The sequence below is a fragment of the Lycorma delicatula genome, chromosome 1 (genome assembly GCF_047948215.1).
Source record: "Lycorma delicatula isolate Av1 chromosome 1, ASM4794821v1, whole genome shotgun sequence".
Taxonomy (NCBI): domain Eukaryota; kingdom Metazoa; phylum Arthropoda; class Insecta; order Hemiptera; family Fulgoridae; genus Lycorma; species Lycorma delicatula.
This window is the reverse complement of record NC_134455.1, coordinates 33,226,307-33,242,520: the sequence shown is the minus strand read 5'-3', so window position 1 is coordinate 33,242,520 and position 16,214 is coordinate 33,226,307. Positions and strand designations below refer to the sequence as shown.

The window sequence follows — 16,214 nt, the reverse complement described above, 5'->3', positions numbered from 1 at the left end:
ATAAAATAATACATCTTTGTTATAATTATAATGTAATTTGTTTTATGTGAAACTTTTATTAACTTATCATTTGTCTGTCTGTCAATGATCTCTTAATGTTTTGTAACTAAACATTTTTGTATTAACCTTATTAATAAGAAGATTTTTACTGACAGTTTAAAGTCAACTCCGTATTTGTTTTCAATTAATTATTTATGTAGACATCAGATTTAATGTAAATACCAACTAAGTGATAAAAAGAAATTACTAAAAGCAAAAATAATTATCGTGGATTTGAGTCTCTTTAAATTATAACAGATCAGTTCATTAATAACAGATTCTGCTTTAATGTTATTAATAAGATTAAGAGTTCAGCAAGTGTGGAATGTCACTGCAGTCAATATTTTCATAGTTAAAATAGAATAATATTTAAGTTGAAATTACCTGTGTGTGAATTAAATGTTTTCTTTTTTTTAGCCTCTGGGACCTTTAATGGGATTCTGTTATCAAGATATTATTTCTTTTGTTATGCTTTTGTACTTATTAATATAGTGACCAGTGAGAGGTTATTTTAATTATATGTGATTTATCATTACTACTTTCAGGAACTAAATTAAGGTTTCATCATTGATAGTTTGAACCATAATTATTATTTTGAAATTCATGAGAAAAAAATACTTTATGCAGATCATAACATAATCATACATTTAAAAGATATACATGCCAGAAACGATAGATTTACTGTTCTGCTTGTAATAAAAGGGACTGCTCCAGCATTTGCCTGGAAGAATCTTTGGAAATCATCCAAAACCTTAATCATAGTATTAAAAAAATTGATAGTTGATTATAGTCCATAAAAATAATTATTTTGTGAAATATTAATAGTAGAGCTTTGTAGAGATAATAGATATATAGAACCAACACACCACAAAATAACAAACCATTACTTTATTTACTTGCAGTATATTTTTAATTGTACAAACTGCTTATATTGTAAACTGCTTATATACTTATATTGTTCCTGTTTTTATAATTTTTTATTTTGTTGATTAATGTTATTTTCTGTTTGTAGGTCTCCCTTTTAATCCAGTCTTTTTTTTCACAAACAAATGTTAATTCTTTAAAACTTTATTTCAAAATTTCTTGTTTTATCCACAGTTAAATACATTGTAGCATTCTGTTGCTTTTGTTATTTGGACGATAATCACTTAATTGATTGCTTTAACTGTTAATTGTTTGAATACACATGTTAAATGAATATGCAAAAATTAAGGTTTATTTAATTACTATCATTTAATTTAAAATAATGGGTAGTAGATCATTAAAATTTTTATTAAATACAGGTAATTTATTAATCTCAGAACAGAAGCCAAACAAAATGCTTCCTTAAAGACTAAAGTATTCCGCTATGTAATATGAAATATTTTTCACAAGTAGAGTACACTCTATTTGTAAAGGAATAATTTTAATTAAAGTTGTAAGATGTAATAATGGCATTTATGACTTCTTTAAAATAAAAAATTGAATTTTTTTAATTCTAATAGAATGTTTACTTTTAATGTTTAAAATATGACTTTAAACTCTTAGGTATATTTTTAATTATAAAAAATTTGAATTAAGTCATAAATAAACATATCTTTTTAAATAGAGAATTTACAAAACTTTTCTGCTGTAAGAACAGGAGAATAGATGAAAGGAATTCTGCATTTTTAGTGAGCTTATTTTATTAAATGAGCTGGAAATTCCACTTTCAGTTTTAATTATGTTGCAGATTACCCATTTCTAGTATTAATATTATATAATATCTCTACTTTATGAATTACTTTTAAGTAAATTCTATAACTTTTGAAATAAGTTTGCAAGTTGATTGAAAAATTCAACTTTGACATTTTATGGAGATTACTAATGAGCTATAATTACTAATACAATTTTTTTCCTCACTGTTTTGTTTATTACACTAATTATGATTTTTATTAGAGTTATTGAAATTGCTACTGTATTGTATTAAAATAACTGATTCCTTCTGATTAATTCTAGAACAGAAGTGATTGAGCAGTACTGATATTTCAAATGATTTTTTATTCAAACACATCACTATTTATTACACGTCTCTTGCGTGTGGTGTACCACTACAAATTACAGAATTATCGTATATTCTCATATTTATTATTCAAATGTTTTTAAAATGTTTGTTTATTAGTGCTCCACAGTTATTAATTTTTTTGCGCGATAATGTTGATTTTGGGAAAAAGTTTCATGTAAATTAATTTATAACTACTTATTATTTCTTAAATTGAACACACGTTTCTGACACAGGAAAGTTTATATTATTATTGAAGTTGATAAATAATTTCTTTAAATCTCTATTTAAAAAAAAAACAAGTTATATTTCCTTACTTTTTTTAAATTAACACGTCAATCATTCGCCGGAAAAAGGGGTTTTTCTACAATTAGTTTGCGACTTTTTTTAATATAAATCGGCTACTTTTAAATCTTTGTAATCTTTCGAGATAACGCCATAAACAGACAATAACTTTATATCATTACGTTTATGTGGATTATTAAAAATAACTTTTTAAATAGCTTCAAATATTATGTATAAGAGATATTTTTGTTTGCTATTGAGTTTGTTGCCTGCATTTGGTTGTGCGATCTTCTGTCCTCTCTGCTGACTAACTTTGTCGTACCACTTGTCCGTATTTTAAGCAGGTGATTTGTTTTTTTTATTATTGGTAATTTTGACAGTTATTTTCTTGTTAAAACAATTATCATAGTGTTTAGTGTATTTGGAAGTAATTTTCGTGGATTTTTTATTGTTCGATATATAGAATTATTTATTGTAGGCAAAGTGGCGTTTGTACCGACCCCCCACACTGCTGGTTCCATCAAAGGAATGGTGTAACGCTTTGAATCCAGCGTTAAACCTTCACTTTATCAAAGTGTGTTATTGCTTTGTTAGAAATTAAGAGTAATTCTTTTATAAGTAAGTTGGTTTCTGAGTAGTTGGAACTTGTAGGCTACACCCTTATTTTGCCCGAGCAGCCGTGGTTGATTGTCGGAACTATTCATCTGGTTTTGTAGTATTTGAATTAGGAGAAAATTTAAGTCTTTGTATCAATCACACGTGTAAACTAGTAGTTTACTGTGATTACAAAGATAATTCATTTGAATGGGTGTAGATTGGCACCTAATATCAATTGATATTTGGAAGTTAAATAAAATTGCACTTAAATCGATTTAATTCTGGTTTATAATTTGCAAGTCTAGTTTTACAGAAAATTGCAAGCGTTGTTAACAGCATAATTTAATGTTAATTAATTGGGAGTTATCTGATGCTTTCAGAATTTTCTATTTTGGTGGGAATAAATGTTTCACACAGTAATATTTAGAGCATTCTGTGGAATGCAAAGTCTGAAAATGCAGTTCTTGCCATTATTTGACTGACTTTTCATTTTTTCTATTTACCCTCCAGAACTTTTGCAAGGTATTACTTAAGAGGATGAATGAGGATATGTATAAATGTAAATGAAGAATAGCCTTGTACAATCTCAGGTCGACCATTGCTGAGATGTGTGGTTAATTTAAATTCAACCATTGCTGAGATGTGTGGTTAATTTAAATTCAACCATTGCTGAGATGTGTGGTTAATTTAAATTCAACCATTGCTGAGATGTGTGGTTAATTTAAATTCAACCATCAAAACACTGGTATCCATGATCTAGTATTCAAATCTGTATAAAATCTGAATGCTTGCTAGGTTTTGAACCTTATAACTCTCTACTTTAAAATCAGCTGATATGGAATGATGAGTTTTGCTATCTTTTGACCTAATGAGAGTTATTCGTCTTTTGTAGAGTGCTTGAGAATTAGCAGTTTTTTGTAACTGAGATAATCATCTGATTTAGTTACTTTAGTGTCATTAGATATCTGTAACTATTGAGTTATGAATATTCATTAGCTATTGTGTTTTATGTACAAATTTTGATTTTTCCTAAATGAAGTTCAGAAATATGATTTGTATTTCATCATTTTTCAGTTCTGGTTGTGAAGTGTTATGGAAATGATATTTAATGAATTTGAATCTACTACAAGTATTCATATTAAATTTTTTATTATAAACTAGGGTTTTATTCTAGTTTGTGCTTTCTGTATTCTATGTTAACAGTATTTGCAAGGTATATGCAATTGGGTAGTTGTACTTTTATTTATTGGTGTCAATGTGTATTGAAGTATGGCAAGCAAGTTTAGCAGTTGCTGCTGTTTATTTTTATGTAAAAATTTGATTTGGTTAGATATATTGTTTTATTTTATCTTGTTTTCCCCATAACTAAAAAAAAAGTATTTAACTTTTTTATACCTGTAAAACATTATAACTAGCCAATAAAGTTAGGTAGTCCTACACCTGTTTTTCATTTAAAACTGTAGTCTACAGTGGATATGACCTGAGCTACTGGATACCTTGTGTAATTCTATATATAATTATACGAAGTTGCACACACTTCATTATTACTAGGTAATATAGATTTGGTGAACTGAACAGTGGTTTGTGCTAAATAGTTACTTATATTGTCCTGAAAAGATTGCAAGATTGAGTTAGATGTCAGTAAATCTGTAATACCCACTTTACTAAATCATGTTTGTGCACCTAGACCATTTTTTCTTATTGAGGTTATTGATTGATGAATGATAATAATTAAAATTAACATTAAGATAGTGAGATTGCGACTTGAGATTTGATAAGAAAATATAGGATTTGCTTTGTACTTATTGTTATGAAAACTCATTATTTAAACTTTGTCAGCACCATCATTTTCTAAATCATATATCATCATATCTAATCATTTTCTGAACAAGCAGCAAATCCAGACAAAATCATAATAATTAAAGAAAAACTATCAAGTAAAAGTAGTAGCACAAAAATTCTTTGTTCTTATTTTGACATTTATGGAAAGGTATTTTTATTGAGTGGTGGTTTTTTTTTGTTAAATACTTAACAATTTTCATATTTAATTTTGTACAAATTTTTATAGTTGATTTGTCAAAAACAGCCCTATAAAAAAAAAAAACTGAAAAAGCAGTGAATTATAAATTACATAAAAATAAACTATTGTAGTGAGCTTACAAAGAAATTTTGAGTTAGAACAGTCAGCAAATGACCTCACTGCCATAAATTTTCCAATTTTTTTTGTTTTGGTTATTTATTCGTTGCAACAATTTTTTTAGTTTTGGTAAATTTTCAACTTTGTCTTGATTTGGTTTTATGATTTTAGGAAATAGCCTAAAAAAATATCAGAACAACTTAAATTCTAATTATTGTAATTCTACATTAGAACTGGAGACTAAGTCATAAAAAGTGACGAATTGGACTTTAAAATGTAAGGATTTATGTTAAAATAAAAATTAAGTTTTTGTAATTTTTATTTTCAAATTTCACAAAATGGAATTATTTTAGATTTAGAAAAAAAATCGTCAAATTTTTATTTATTTACTGAATGTAAAATCAGAATTTTCTTGCTCCATTCATATTATCACTTTTTTTTTACAGTAGGAATCTTAAAATTAAGATTGAAGAATTTGTAATTTGTAGAAGTATTTCTAATTATATACAATGTGTGATAATATGAAGTTAATAAATGCTGGGATCAACTAGAATAAATTGACATAAATCAACATCTTTTAAAAAAAGTATTAAGTTTTTAAAAATCACTTTCAGAAAATGATTTTAAAAGGGGATGTGATCGATCATTCTAGTTTTAATGCTTACAATTCTAGTTGATTATTCATCCTAGTTGATTACATTTATTTATTATTATTCATTATATAGTTTATTATTAATGTTATTAAATCAGTCAATATTCATATGGTTATTTTTTTTTTGTGATAAGAAAATTTGTAATATGTTTTCTGATATTCATCTTATCGTGAAATTATCACAGCTTAATATTAATTACTTAGTTACTAATCTTTCATAGTAGTAGGGTATGTCTTAAGAATTAAATATAAAAAAAAAAATTAGAATGCTAGAAACTGGACTTACAGTAGGAACATATAAAGTATATTGTTTTTTTGTGTGTGCTTACTTATTCAGTTATGTGTAATGTGATGTTTTATAATGTTATGTATGAGATAATGTTAATTTATTTCTTGACATCTTGATTTTTTCCTAAGAAAGAATTTGTTCTTCTGAAGACAAATTACTCCTAGTTGAATTAAAAAACTAAATTTAAAACTATGAAAAGGTAACTAAAATTTTTTATTTTGAGAAAAATAAGATCCGGTTGATAAAAAACTTAATAAGTTCTCTGTTATTCCAAATCAATAATCTTGCATCAATTATAGTTCTTATTATTCAAAATGTATCTGTAGTCAGCACCCAGTTTTTTCATGTATAAAGTTAAATCAGTGTATACTGATTTTGACTGGAGATCATTGGTTTAAAACAAGCCTTGTGAATTTTTCTTTATTTGTAATTGGTTTATTGGAATTTAACTTTTTCTTTCTTATTTCGTCAGTTTTTCAGGTTTTGGTGTATCTGATCCATGATGCTTTGGATGTTAATAATTTAATACAGATTTTTATTTGGTATGGGTTTATATATATATATATATATATATATGTGTGTGTGTGTGTTTCTTACTTTAGCTCTATGTATTAGAGAACTATCATTTTGCAAAAGGTTAATGAAATTAAAAAGATAGTAAATTTACATTACATTCTATATTGAAAAAAACACTTAAAATATCATTATTACTACCCAACTTAATGATAAAACAATAACAATAATTTGTTTCCTTTCTGGAATGAAGGTGGTTCTTGATGTGGTGTACTATTTTATTTTTGGTCCATGTCAGTGATCTACATTTTAACAGTAGGTTTTTGAGTTAGTGAATATTCTAAACTTCCTTCTGCAACTGTTTTTTCTGCTTCCTTGGTAATAGAAGTGTATTTTTTTTTTTTTGTCTTCAGTCATTTGACTGGTTTGATGCAGCTCTCCAAGATTCCCTATCTAGTGCTAGTAGTTTCATTTCAGTATACCCTCTACATCCTACATCCCCAACAATTTGTTTTACATACTCCAAACGTGGCCTGCCTACACAATTTTTCCCTTCTACCTGTCCTTCCAATATTAAAGCGACTATTCCAGGATGCCTTAGTATGTGGCATATAAGTCTGTCTCTTCTTTTAACTATATTTTTCCAAATGCTTCTTTCTTCATCTATTTGCCGCAATACCTCTTCATTTGTCACTTTAACCACCCATCTGATTTTTAACATTCTCCTATAGCACCGCATTTCAAAAGCTTCTAATCTTTTCTTCTCAGATACTCCGATTGTCCAAGTTTCACTTCCATATAAAGCGACACTCCAAACATACACTTTCAAAAATCTTTTCCTGACATTTAAATTAATTTTTGATGTAAAGAAATTACATTTCTTACTGAAGGCTCGTTTAGCTTGTGCTATTCGGCATTTTATATCGCTCCTGCTTCGTCCATCTTTAGTAATTTTACTTCCCAAATAACAAAATTCTTCTACCTCCATAATCTTTTCTCCTCCTATTTTCACATTCAGCGGTCCATCTTTGTTATTTCTACTACATTTCATTACTTTTGTTTTGTTCTTGTTTATTTTCACGCGATAGTTCTTGCGTAGGACTTCATCTATGCCGTTCATTGTTTCTTCTAAATCCTTTTTACTCTTGGCTAGAATTACTATATCATCAGCAAATCGTAGCATCTTTATCTTTTCACCTTGTACTGTTACTCCGAATCTAAATTGTTCTTTAACATCATTAACTGCTAGTTCCATGTAAAGATTAAAAAGTAACGGAGATAGGGAACATCCTTGTCGGACTCCCTTTCTTATTAGGACTTCTTTCTTATGTTCTTCAATTGTTATTGTTGCTGTTTGGTTCCTGTACATGTTAGCAATTATTCTTCTATCTCTGTATTTGAACCCTAATTTTTTAAAAATGCTGAACATTTTATTCCAGTCTACGTTATCGAATGCCTTTTCTAGGTCTATAAACGCCAAGTATGTCGGTTTGTTTTTCTTTAATCTTCCTTCTACTGTTAATCTGAGGCCTAAAATTGCTTCCCTTGTTCCTATACTTTTCCTGAAACCAAATTGGTCTTCTCCTAACACTTCTTCCACTCTCCTCTCAATTCTTCTGTATAAAATTCTAGTTAAGATTTTTGATGCATGACTAGTTAAACTAATTGTTCTGTATTCTTCACATTTATCTGCCCCTGCTTTCTTTGGTATCATAACTATAACACTTTTTTTGAAGTCTGATGGAAATTCCCCATTTTCATAAATATTACACACCAGTTTGTATAATCTATCAATCGCTTCCTCACCTGCACTGCGCAGTAATTCTACAGGTATTCCGTCTATTCCAGGAGCCTTTCTGCCATTTAAATCTTTTAATGCTCTCTTAAATTCAGATCTCAGTATTGTTTCTCCCATTTCATCCTCCTCAACTTCCTCTTCTTCCTCTATAACACCATTTTCTAATTCATTTCCTCCGTATAACTCTTCAATATATTCCACCCATCTATCGACTTTACCTTTCGTATTATATATTGGTGTACCATCTTTGTTTAACACATAATTAGATTTTAATTTATGTACCCCAAAACTTTCTTTAAATTTCCTGTATGCTCCGTCTATTTTAACAATGTTCATTTCTCTTTCCACTTCTGAACACTTTTCTTTAATCCACTCCTCTTTCGCCAGTTTGCACTTCCTGTTTATAGCATTTCTTAATTGCCGATGGTTCCTTTTACTTTCTTCATCACTAGCATTCTTATATTTTGTACGTTCATCCATCAGCTGCAATATATCGTCTGAAACCCAAGGTTTTCTACCGGTTCTCTTTATTCCGCCTAAGTTTGCTTCTGCTGATTTAAGAATTTCGTTTTTAACATTCTCCCATTCTTCTTCTACATTTTCTACCTTATCTTTTTTACTCAGACCTCTTGCGATGTCCTCCTCAAAAATCTTCTTTACCTCCTCTTCCTCAAGCTTCTCTAAATTCCACCGATTCATCTGACACCTTTTCTTCAGGTTTTTAAACCCCAATCTACATTTCATTATCACCAAATTATGGTCGCTATCAATGTCTGCTCCAGGCTAAGTTTTGCAGTCAACGAGTTGATTTCTAAATCTTTGCTTAACCATGATATAATCTATCTGATACCTTCCAGTATCGCCTGGCTTTTTCCAAGTGTATATTCTTCTATTATGATTTTTAAATTGGGTGTTGGCAATTACTAAATTATACTTTGTGCAAAATTCTATAAGTCGGTCCCCTCTTTCATTCCTTTTGCCCAGCCCGTATTCACCCACTATATTTCCTTCCTTGCCTTTTCCAATGCTTGCATTCCAATCTCCAACTATTATTAAATTTTCATCTCCTTTTACGTGTTTAATTGCTTCATCAATCTCTTCGTATACACACTCTACCTCATCATCATCATGGGCGCTTGTAGGCATATAGACGTTAACAATCGTTGTCGGTTTAGGTTTTGATTTTATCCTTATTACAATGATTCTATCGCTATGCGTTTTGAATTGCTTCAAAAGAAGTGTATAAATAAATTAATGTAGAAAGTGTAAAAAATTAATTAATTAATGAAATAAATCAGTGTATGTAAAAGCTCTGCTGATTATATGAAGTAGTGTTATAGCTGTTGCAATGTGAACCATAAAACCTTTGTGGTAGGTTTTAGAGCTAGTATGAACTGTAGATGCATAGGTGATGAATTGAAAGGCTTATTGAATGGTTATTTAATATCTTTCTTCTTGACATTTTGATAACATCTGATTAACTTAATAACATACAAATATAAAAAGAAAATAAGTGTTCATTCGAACATTAGTATGCGTGTCCATCCGGACTGAATGTACAACACAACTGCTCTGGGTCAGATTCTGGCACCGAATGCATAGAAGTCGCTACATCACAATGACCACTCCTTGCAGTATTACGACATAGGACATTGTATGACCATAGCTTGCCGGAGAGCCCAAGCCCTTGCTAGATAGCAGCACCCGATGGCACAAGTGGAACATAACAAGAAAATAACAATCAAGGCAATAATCTTAGGTTGTTGCCTTAATAACCGTAAGGTTGAGTTTGTTAAGGCTCTTATTGAGTTTATTTAGCTCCTGTTGCCATTTAAATTTGCATTATTTAAAATAATTATCTATCTTTAAAAAGTGTGAATTTTAAACATGAAAAATGGGGCCAGGAAAGTGTTTAATTGACAGGGATGATACCATTTTATGGTGAAGATATTACCTCGCTGAAATAAAGGAAATGAGACAAGAGGGCTGCAGAATGTATGGATGAAACTTGAGTCAATGAAGGCCACAGCTTTATCTTTGGAAAGATTCGTCAAAAAAAGCCTTTCTGTATGGCTCTTTAAAGCCATAACAAGATGGACTCTTTTGAGAGATGGTGTAGTGATGTGTTACCTCTTCTGGAGGATAATTCGGTTAATGCCTTAGATAACCCTCTTAGCTTTCACGTAAATGGAAAAGTTCCAACTGTGTGGGAAAATAATTTCAAAATGTGGCTTAGTTAAATAGGAGAGATTTTTTTTGAGGATGAATTTTTAAGTTCCAGTTATTGCAAAGGGTTTCGCATACTAATAGTAATTTTAATGTGAATAAAATTGAAGAGTTATAAAGATTCACCGGTAAAACCATACTTCGATTCCTCCCTATCATTGTTGAACTCAACCCAGTTGAGTAAGTTTGGGAACAAATCAAAAGTTATGAAAATACTACTTTTATAATATTGGTTGTTAAAAATTTATGCCTAAAAGCCATTGATAAAACGGGCCAACAGAATGGAAAAACTATAAAATGTATAATAGATACTGTTGAACAAATTATTGGGAATTTGATAATATAATAGAAAACAGAATTGAGCCTTTCATTGTATCTCGACACTGGTAGCACTGATTTTTCACAATCTGATGACAAAATTTATCATAGAAATTTAATCTAAAATATTAGTGAACTTTTTCTGTTACTGGACAATTTCATGACTTAAGAACTCAAGGAAACTATGTAATAATAAATAATTTTAATAAATAAAATACTCATGGTTTATCAGATGTACAGAACAAGGTAAGAAATACTTTATTGATAATTTAATATGTCTTAATTTATTTAAATTTAAAATATATGTATAATTTTTATAAATTAAAATACTGTGTGTGCAACATTGCATAGTTTCTTTTATAAGCATCAGGATTTACAGAAGATGCTTGAGAATCGGCCACCTGAACACTTGCATGCATCTGTTTATTTGAACTCTATAAGCTAACTGAATTGGATTTAGTAGTTATTTATATCTGGTTTCAAGTGTTTCCATTGTAGTATGTATCCATCATAAAAGTATTTTCTAAAAATAAATTAATAATTTTTGTTGAATTTGTTACAGGTGTTTTCATTATTTGAATTTTTTTTATTTTAACTTTGTATTTTTGATTTTTTCCAGTAAAACACTCCCATCTTAAAGGATGGTGATTGATATGTACAACAAATCATTTACTCTTTTCATGAATGTTATTTTTTTACTATTTATTATGCATTTCTTTTTCAAAGCTGTTTTTATTAGTGGATCTTATTAACTTGTAGAGTAGGCTGTCATGATGCTCGAATATTTACTAAATTTTTTATTATGAATTTTAATTTTTTTTTTAGTACCTCATTTTATAGTTTTTGTCAAAATTTTTGTAGTTTAAAGAGTGGCATTCTGTTATTATCAAGCAGCAACCCCCATCCAGTTCTTTAGTTAAAAATAGTACTATTCTATGTATTCAGAAAAAATTCAAGAAATTGTTTCCAAAAAATAGAAAAATGGTAGTTTTAACTGTAAACTCAAACCTCTGAAATTCTGTCTTTATTAAGATAGATCAAGAGTGAGCAATAATTTCACCAAGAAGGGGTAGATCATGATAAGAATTTGGTGATAAAAAATATGTAGCTTAATCATAGTTTTAATTCTAAGCAAGAAAAAATTTTTCATAAACTTGATTACTTTATTGTAAAATGGTTCAATGTTAATGTTAAGTGACTATTTCAGAGGTAATTTGGAAAGATTGCTTATTAATAGAAAATCATAAAAAATTCCTTCATACATAAGTAATATACTTATTTTATGTTATATAATATTTTTTTTTGTTTACTTAATATTGATAATGTATTTTTTAAATAGTTTGTGAAATTAGGATTAGTGTAATTCTTAGTAATCATGAAATTAGTGAATTGTCATGATATTAATGATTATTTGTAATGTTATTCTTGAATTTATGATAGAACATTTGTGATTTTACTGTAAATTTTTCATTATAATTAACATCTTTTTTTTTTTAAAGAATAGGCATGATCCGGTTATTACCAACTTTAACTAGTAAACATAATATTAGTATCTTAAAGTAAATAAAAAGAGTTCATTCAGTTGTCCATTCTAAATTGTTTTAATGTTATCTTTTTGTAAATTGCTACTTTCAATGAATTTTATGCGATTGTACCATTCATTCAATTTGTTTTTAATATCGCATTTGTATGTAATTTACTTTAACTTATTAACTCATATTCGTTCAGTCTAGTTGGTGTCCATAATAAAAATATATATAAGTACAAAGAATGAATTGTTTTAAGAAATGGAATTTTTTTTATTGATTGAACAATAGTTTTACCTAGCAACTTCATATACTTACATTTGTTACTTTTCACCTACTTTCTGGATTGTAAGTTGTCTAATCAGTCTTTCTCCCTTTTCATTTTAAATTAATACACACATACACATGTATAATATATGTGATCAGTATATGATTATTTATATATTTATTTATACATACTTATAACATTTATGATATAAAAATTTATTGCCTACCCATAAAAATGTGAATATAAAATTTTCTATTAAATGTCCTGTTATCTGTAAAACAGGAAATGCTTGAATTTCAAAATTAAAACAAATAAAATTCACACCTCTAAATTTTATTCATAAGAACAATTTCTTGCATATCATGATACTTAACTACTTTTGCACTTAGGTTAGATAAATTAATGCCTAATCACTTGTCCAGAGTTCATTGCATATTTAACTAAAAAAAACATCCTTCATATCAGTCCTTACATCTCTTGTCATCAATTAAATTGTAAAACAGAGTATTAAAAGCATTGTTAATAATGCTCGGAATCCATTTATGCAACATTAATAAGTATGGATTCTTTGATTTTATCCTTGTTAACTGTTACTTTTTGAAGAGTAAGCTACAAAGTAGATTTTAAAAAATAAACTAGTGTTATTCTATGTTCAGATAATTCACTTAATATAAATTTTATGACATGTTAAGTAAAAGGTTTTTACATTTAAAAAAAATTTAAATATGAAGATTATTTTTTGATTACACTAGTAATAATTTATAGATATCTAAGAGTTATCTTCCTTCTCTAGTTTATATTGTTTCAATGGTCATTAAAATAGTGACTCTTATTAATATTTTGCTGAAAATAACAAAATTGCCTAAGTATTTTTTTTTTGGTCTGTACTTTGGTTGTAAAATTTGATTTAAAAACTATAATTAAATTAACTATAATTTTTTTTTACAAGTTTGAACAATTAGACAAAGCATTTGTGATACATTATATAAATATAACAATTTTTAATTTATGTTGATTTCATTTTGGCCAATTTAACCAATCTTGCTTTTTATTCTTCAAGTTCCAAATTAATGCTTAAGGTGCAATTAAATGTTCAGTTACAGTGCACACTTGGTACCCTAGTTTATTCAGTAAACATTTTCCTCAAATTATTTCTCTATCTAGATCTGAAAATCATAACTTTTGGAATTTAGCCAAAAGACAGACTTATAATTGAGAATTATAGTTCTCAGTTATAAGTTGCTCTTTTCTGTCCTTTGTATTCTGTTTAAATGATTCTCTGATATAAAAAGAAGCTACATTCTAAGTAAATATTCTCTAAAAAAAAAACTCTTTCCAGTTTAAAATATTTCTTATTTCAGTCTTAATTTCTGCTTGCAAGCTCTCTTCAATGTTTTATAAATATTAATCATATCTAAAATAACATATCTCAACCAGTATCTTTATATTGTGTGTGTGATTTTAGGTAGAAATGGCTCCACCATGTTATGGTGATTTAGGCAAGAATGCTCGGGATGTCTTTGGAAAAGGTTACCACTTTGGCCTTCTGAAATTGGATTTGAAGACTAAAACAACATCTGGTGTAGAATTTTCCAGTGGTGGCGTTTCAAACCGTGAAACTGGAAAAGTTTTTGGAGCCCTTGAAACCAAATATAAGTTCAAGGAATATGGTAAGTACTGTTACTTGTTTAATGTTGATTATTTTGCCAAATAATTAAATAAAAAAAGCTGACAACACAGTTGTAGGATTTTATTTTTTTTTGTTTAGAGCATGTACATTTAAAAATTAATGTTTTTTAAAGTTAGTTTTTGCAAACATGTTTTTCTGGAAATATTTTTCAATTGTTAACAAATGTGCCAAAGAAAAATAAGACCTCAATTAGGTGAAATCTTGAGATACTGAGAGTAACCTTGCTCAGCAGCCAAACCCCCGTTGACATTTTAAGTTGAAAATTTAATGTCATCAATGTCCCATCTACAGAAGTAATTACTCAAGTTCGGTCAAAATATGTCAGAGTAGTTCTGGAGATATAAGATGATTAGGGTGTGACACCTAACACTAAACAGAAACACACACATATTTATATATAGAACATCTGGAAAATTTTCATCTGGTTTTTTGGGTTCCTTAGGTATCAAAACGTAAAGATCTGGTGAAAACCACATATGCCCAAATTGGACTGATTAACATGCTATAGCGCTACGTGGAAAAATAGAAAGAATTTACCTCTTTACAAAAAATTATAACCAAAATTGGTTATTTTTAATGAAATTTGAAAAGAAAACTATAATTAAATTTTAGTCTTTTGTAATTCTCTCATTTTATTATAAATGTATTGTTTTTTATCATTGATGTTCATTTGTAGGCATTTTTTAAAGCTGGAATGTTGTTAAATGACACTTATCACATTTTTCCATCGAGTTTGCCAAATTTTGGAGACAATTTTAACAAATTTGGTAATTGTCATACTATAGATTTTACAGAATATCCACTGGTTTTTACTGTGATATTTTCCTTAATATCAGTATTGTATGTTCTTATATATTATTTTAACAGCTAGTTGTGATTTTACATTTATGAAGACTGTGCCAAAATTTATTATTTGATACATAAACATAACATTGGCAGTTTTCCTTACAGTTGAAGTGATCCAAGGTCTATTAATTATTTTTGTGTAATATTGTTTTCATTTTCACTTTGGGCAGTTATTTTAATATTCTTAAATTATGCCTAAATGCTGTTAAGGCAACAAAATTATAATTTGTACTAATGTTATTTAATTCTAAAAGGTCAGTTGGTTAAAAAAATTATATTATCATGTAATAAAATCTAAACACATTTCATTAGCATATTATTGCTAAACTGGCTAGCATAGATTTTGTAACTGAGAAAATTTGACAGTTTGTTTTGTAATGAATTTATAATCTGCAATCCCTTTTATGTACAACATAGCTTTATGTGCCATTAAATGAACTTAATGAACTAGATTGAAATAAAAGATACGGTTATCTACACATTTTGATAAAAACATCTTGCACATTTTGCTGGTGCAGGAATGACCTTGTTTTGCATTTAGAAATGTTTATTAGACCCACTCCAAATCAAATTTGAGACATTCTGCTTGCTAAAATGATAGAATTTCTTCAAAAAATGAGTAAACAGATTCGTAAAAAAGTGGAAAACATAATCTACATTCAGAATTTAAAAAAAAATATTGTTTTGTATACAGCTGTAAAAAAAAATTGCAGTACAATTTGATTTAGGAGAAAAAATATCCCAGCTAGAACTGTTTAAATTAACAGCCTCTTTTGAAATATTTACTGATAGAAATAAAAAAAATGTGTGCATGTTTATAAATATTTACATAAATTCTTTTATATATCGTAAATTCATATTTATGTTTTATGTCTGAGAAGTACCTGTACCCCTTCACAAAAATACATTGTATTGTGATGAACACATCTTAAACATTTATATATATTTATATTTACAAATTATTTATCTATTGATAGTAGATCTGTGTGCACCAGAACTGTGTGTCTCCA

The 16,214-nt window shown here is 28.1% G+C and overlaps 1 protein-coding gene across 1 annotated transcript in view; it reads left to right on the top strand.

Moving 5' to 3' along the window:
* Positions 1-2,532: 2,532 nt before the first annotated feature.
* The window catches only part of LOC142317291 (voltage-dependent anion-selective channel-like), a 41,257-nt gene continuing 27,575 nt past the window's right edge, over positions 2,533-16,214 (top strand). Inside the window, exons 1-2 of the mRNA XM_075353726.1 lie at positions 2,533-2,688; positions 14,134-14,338. Of these exons, the coding sequence (XP_075209841.1) occupies positions 14,140-14,338 (199 nt within the window). The 5' untranslated portion in view covers positions 2,533-2,688; positions 14,134-14,139. The remainder of the gene's footprint in view (positions 2,689-14,133; positions 14,339-16,214) is intronic.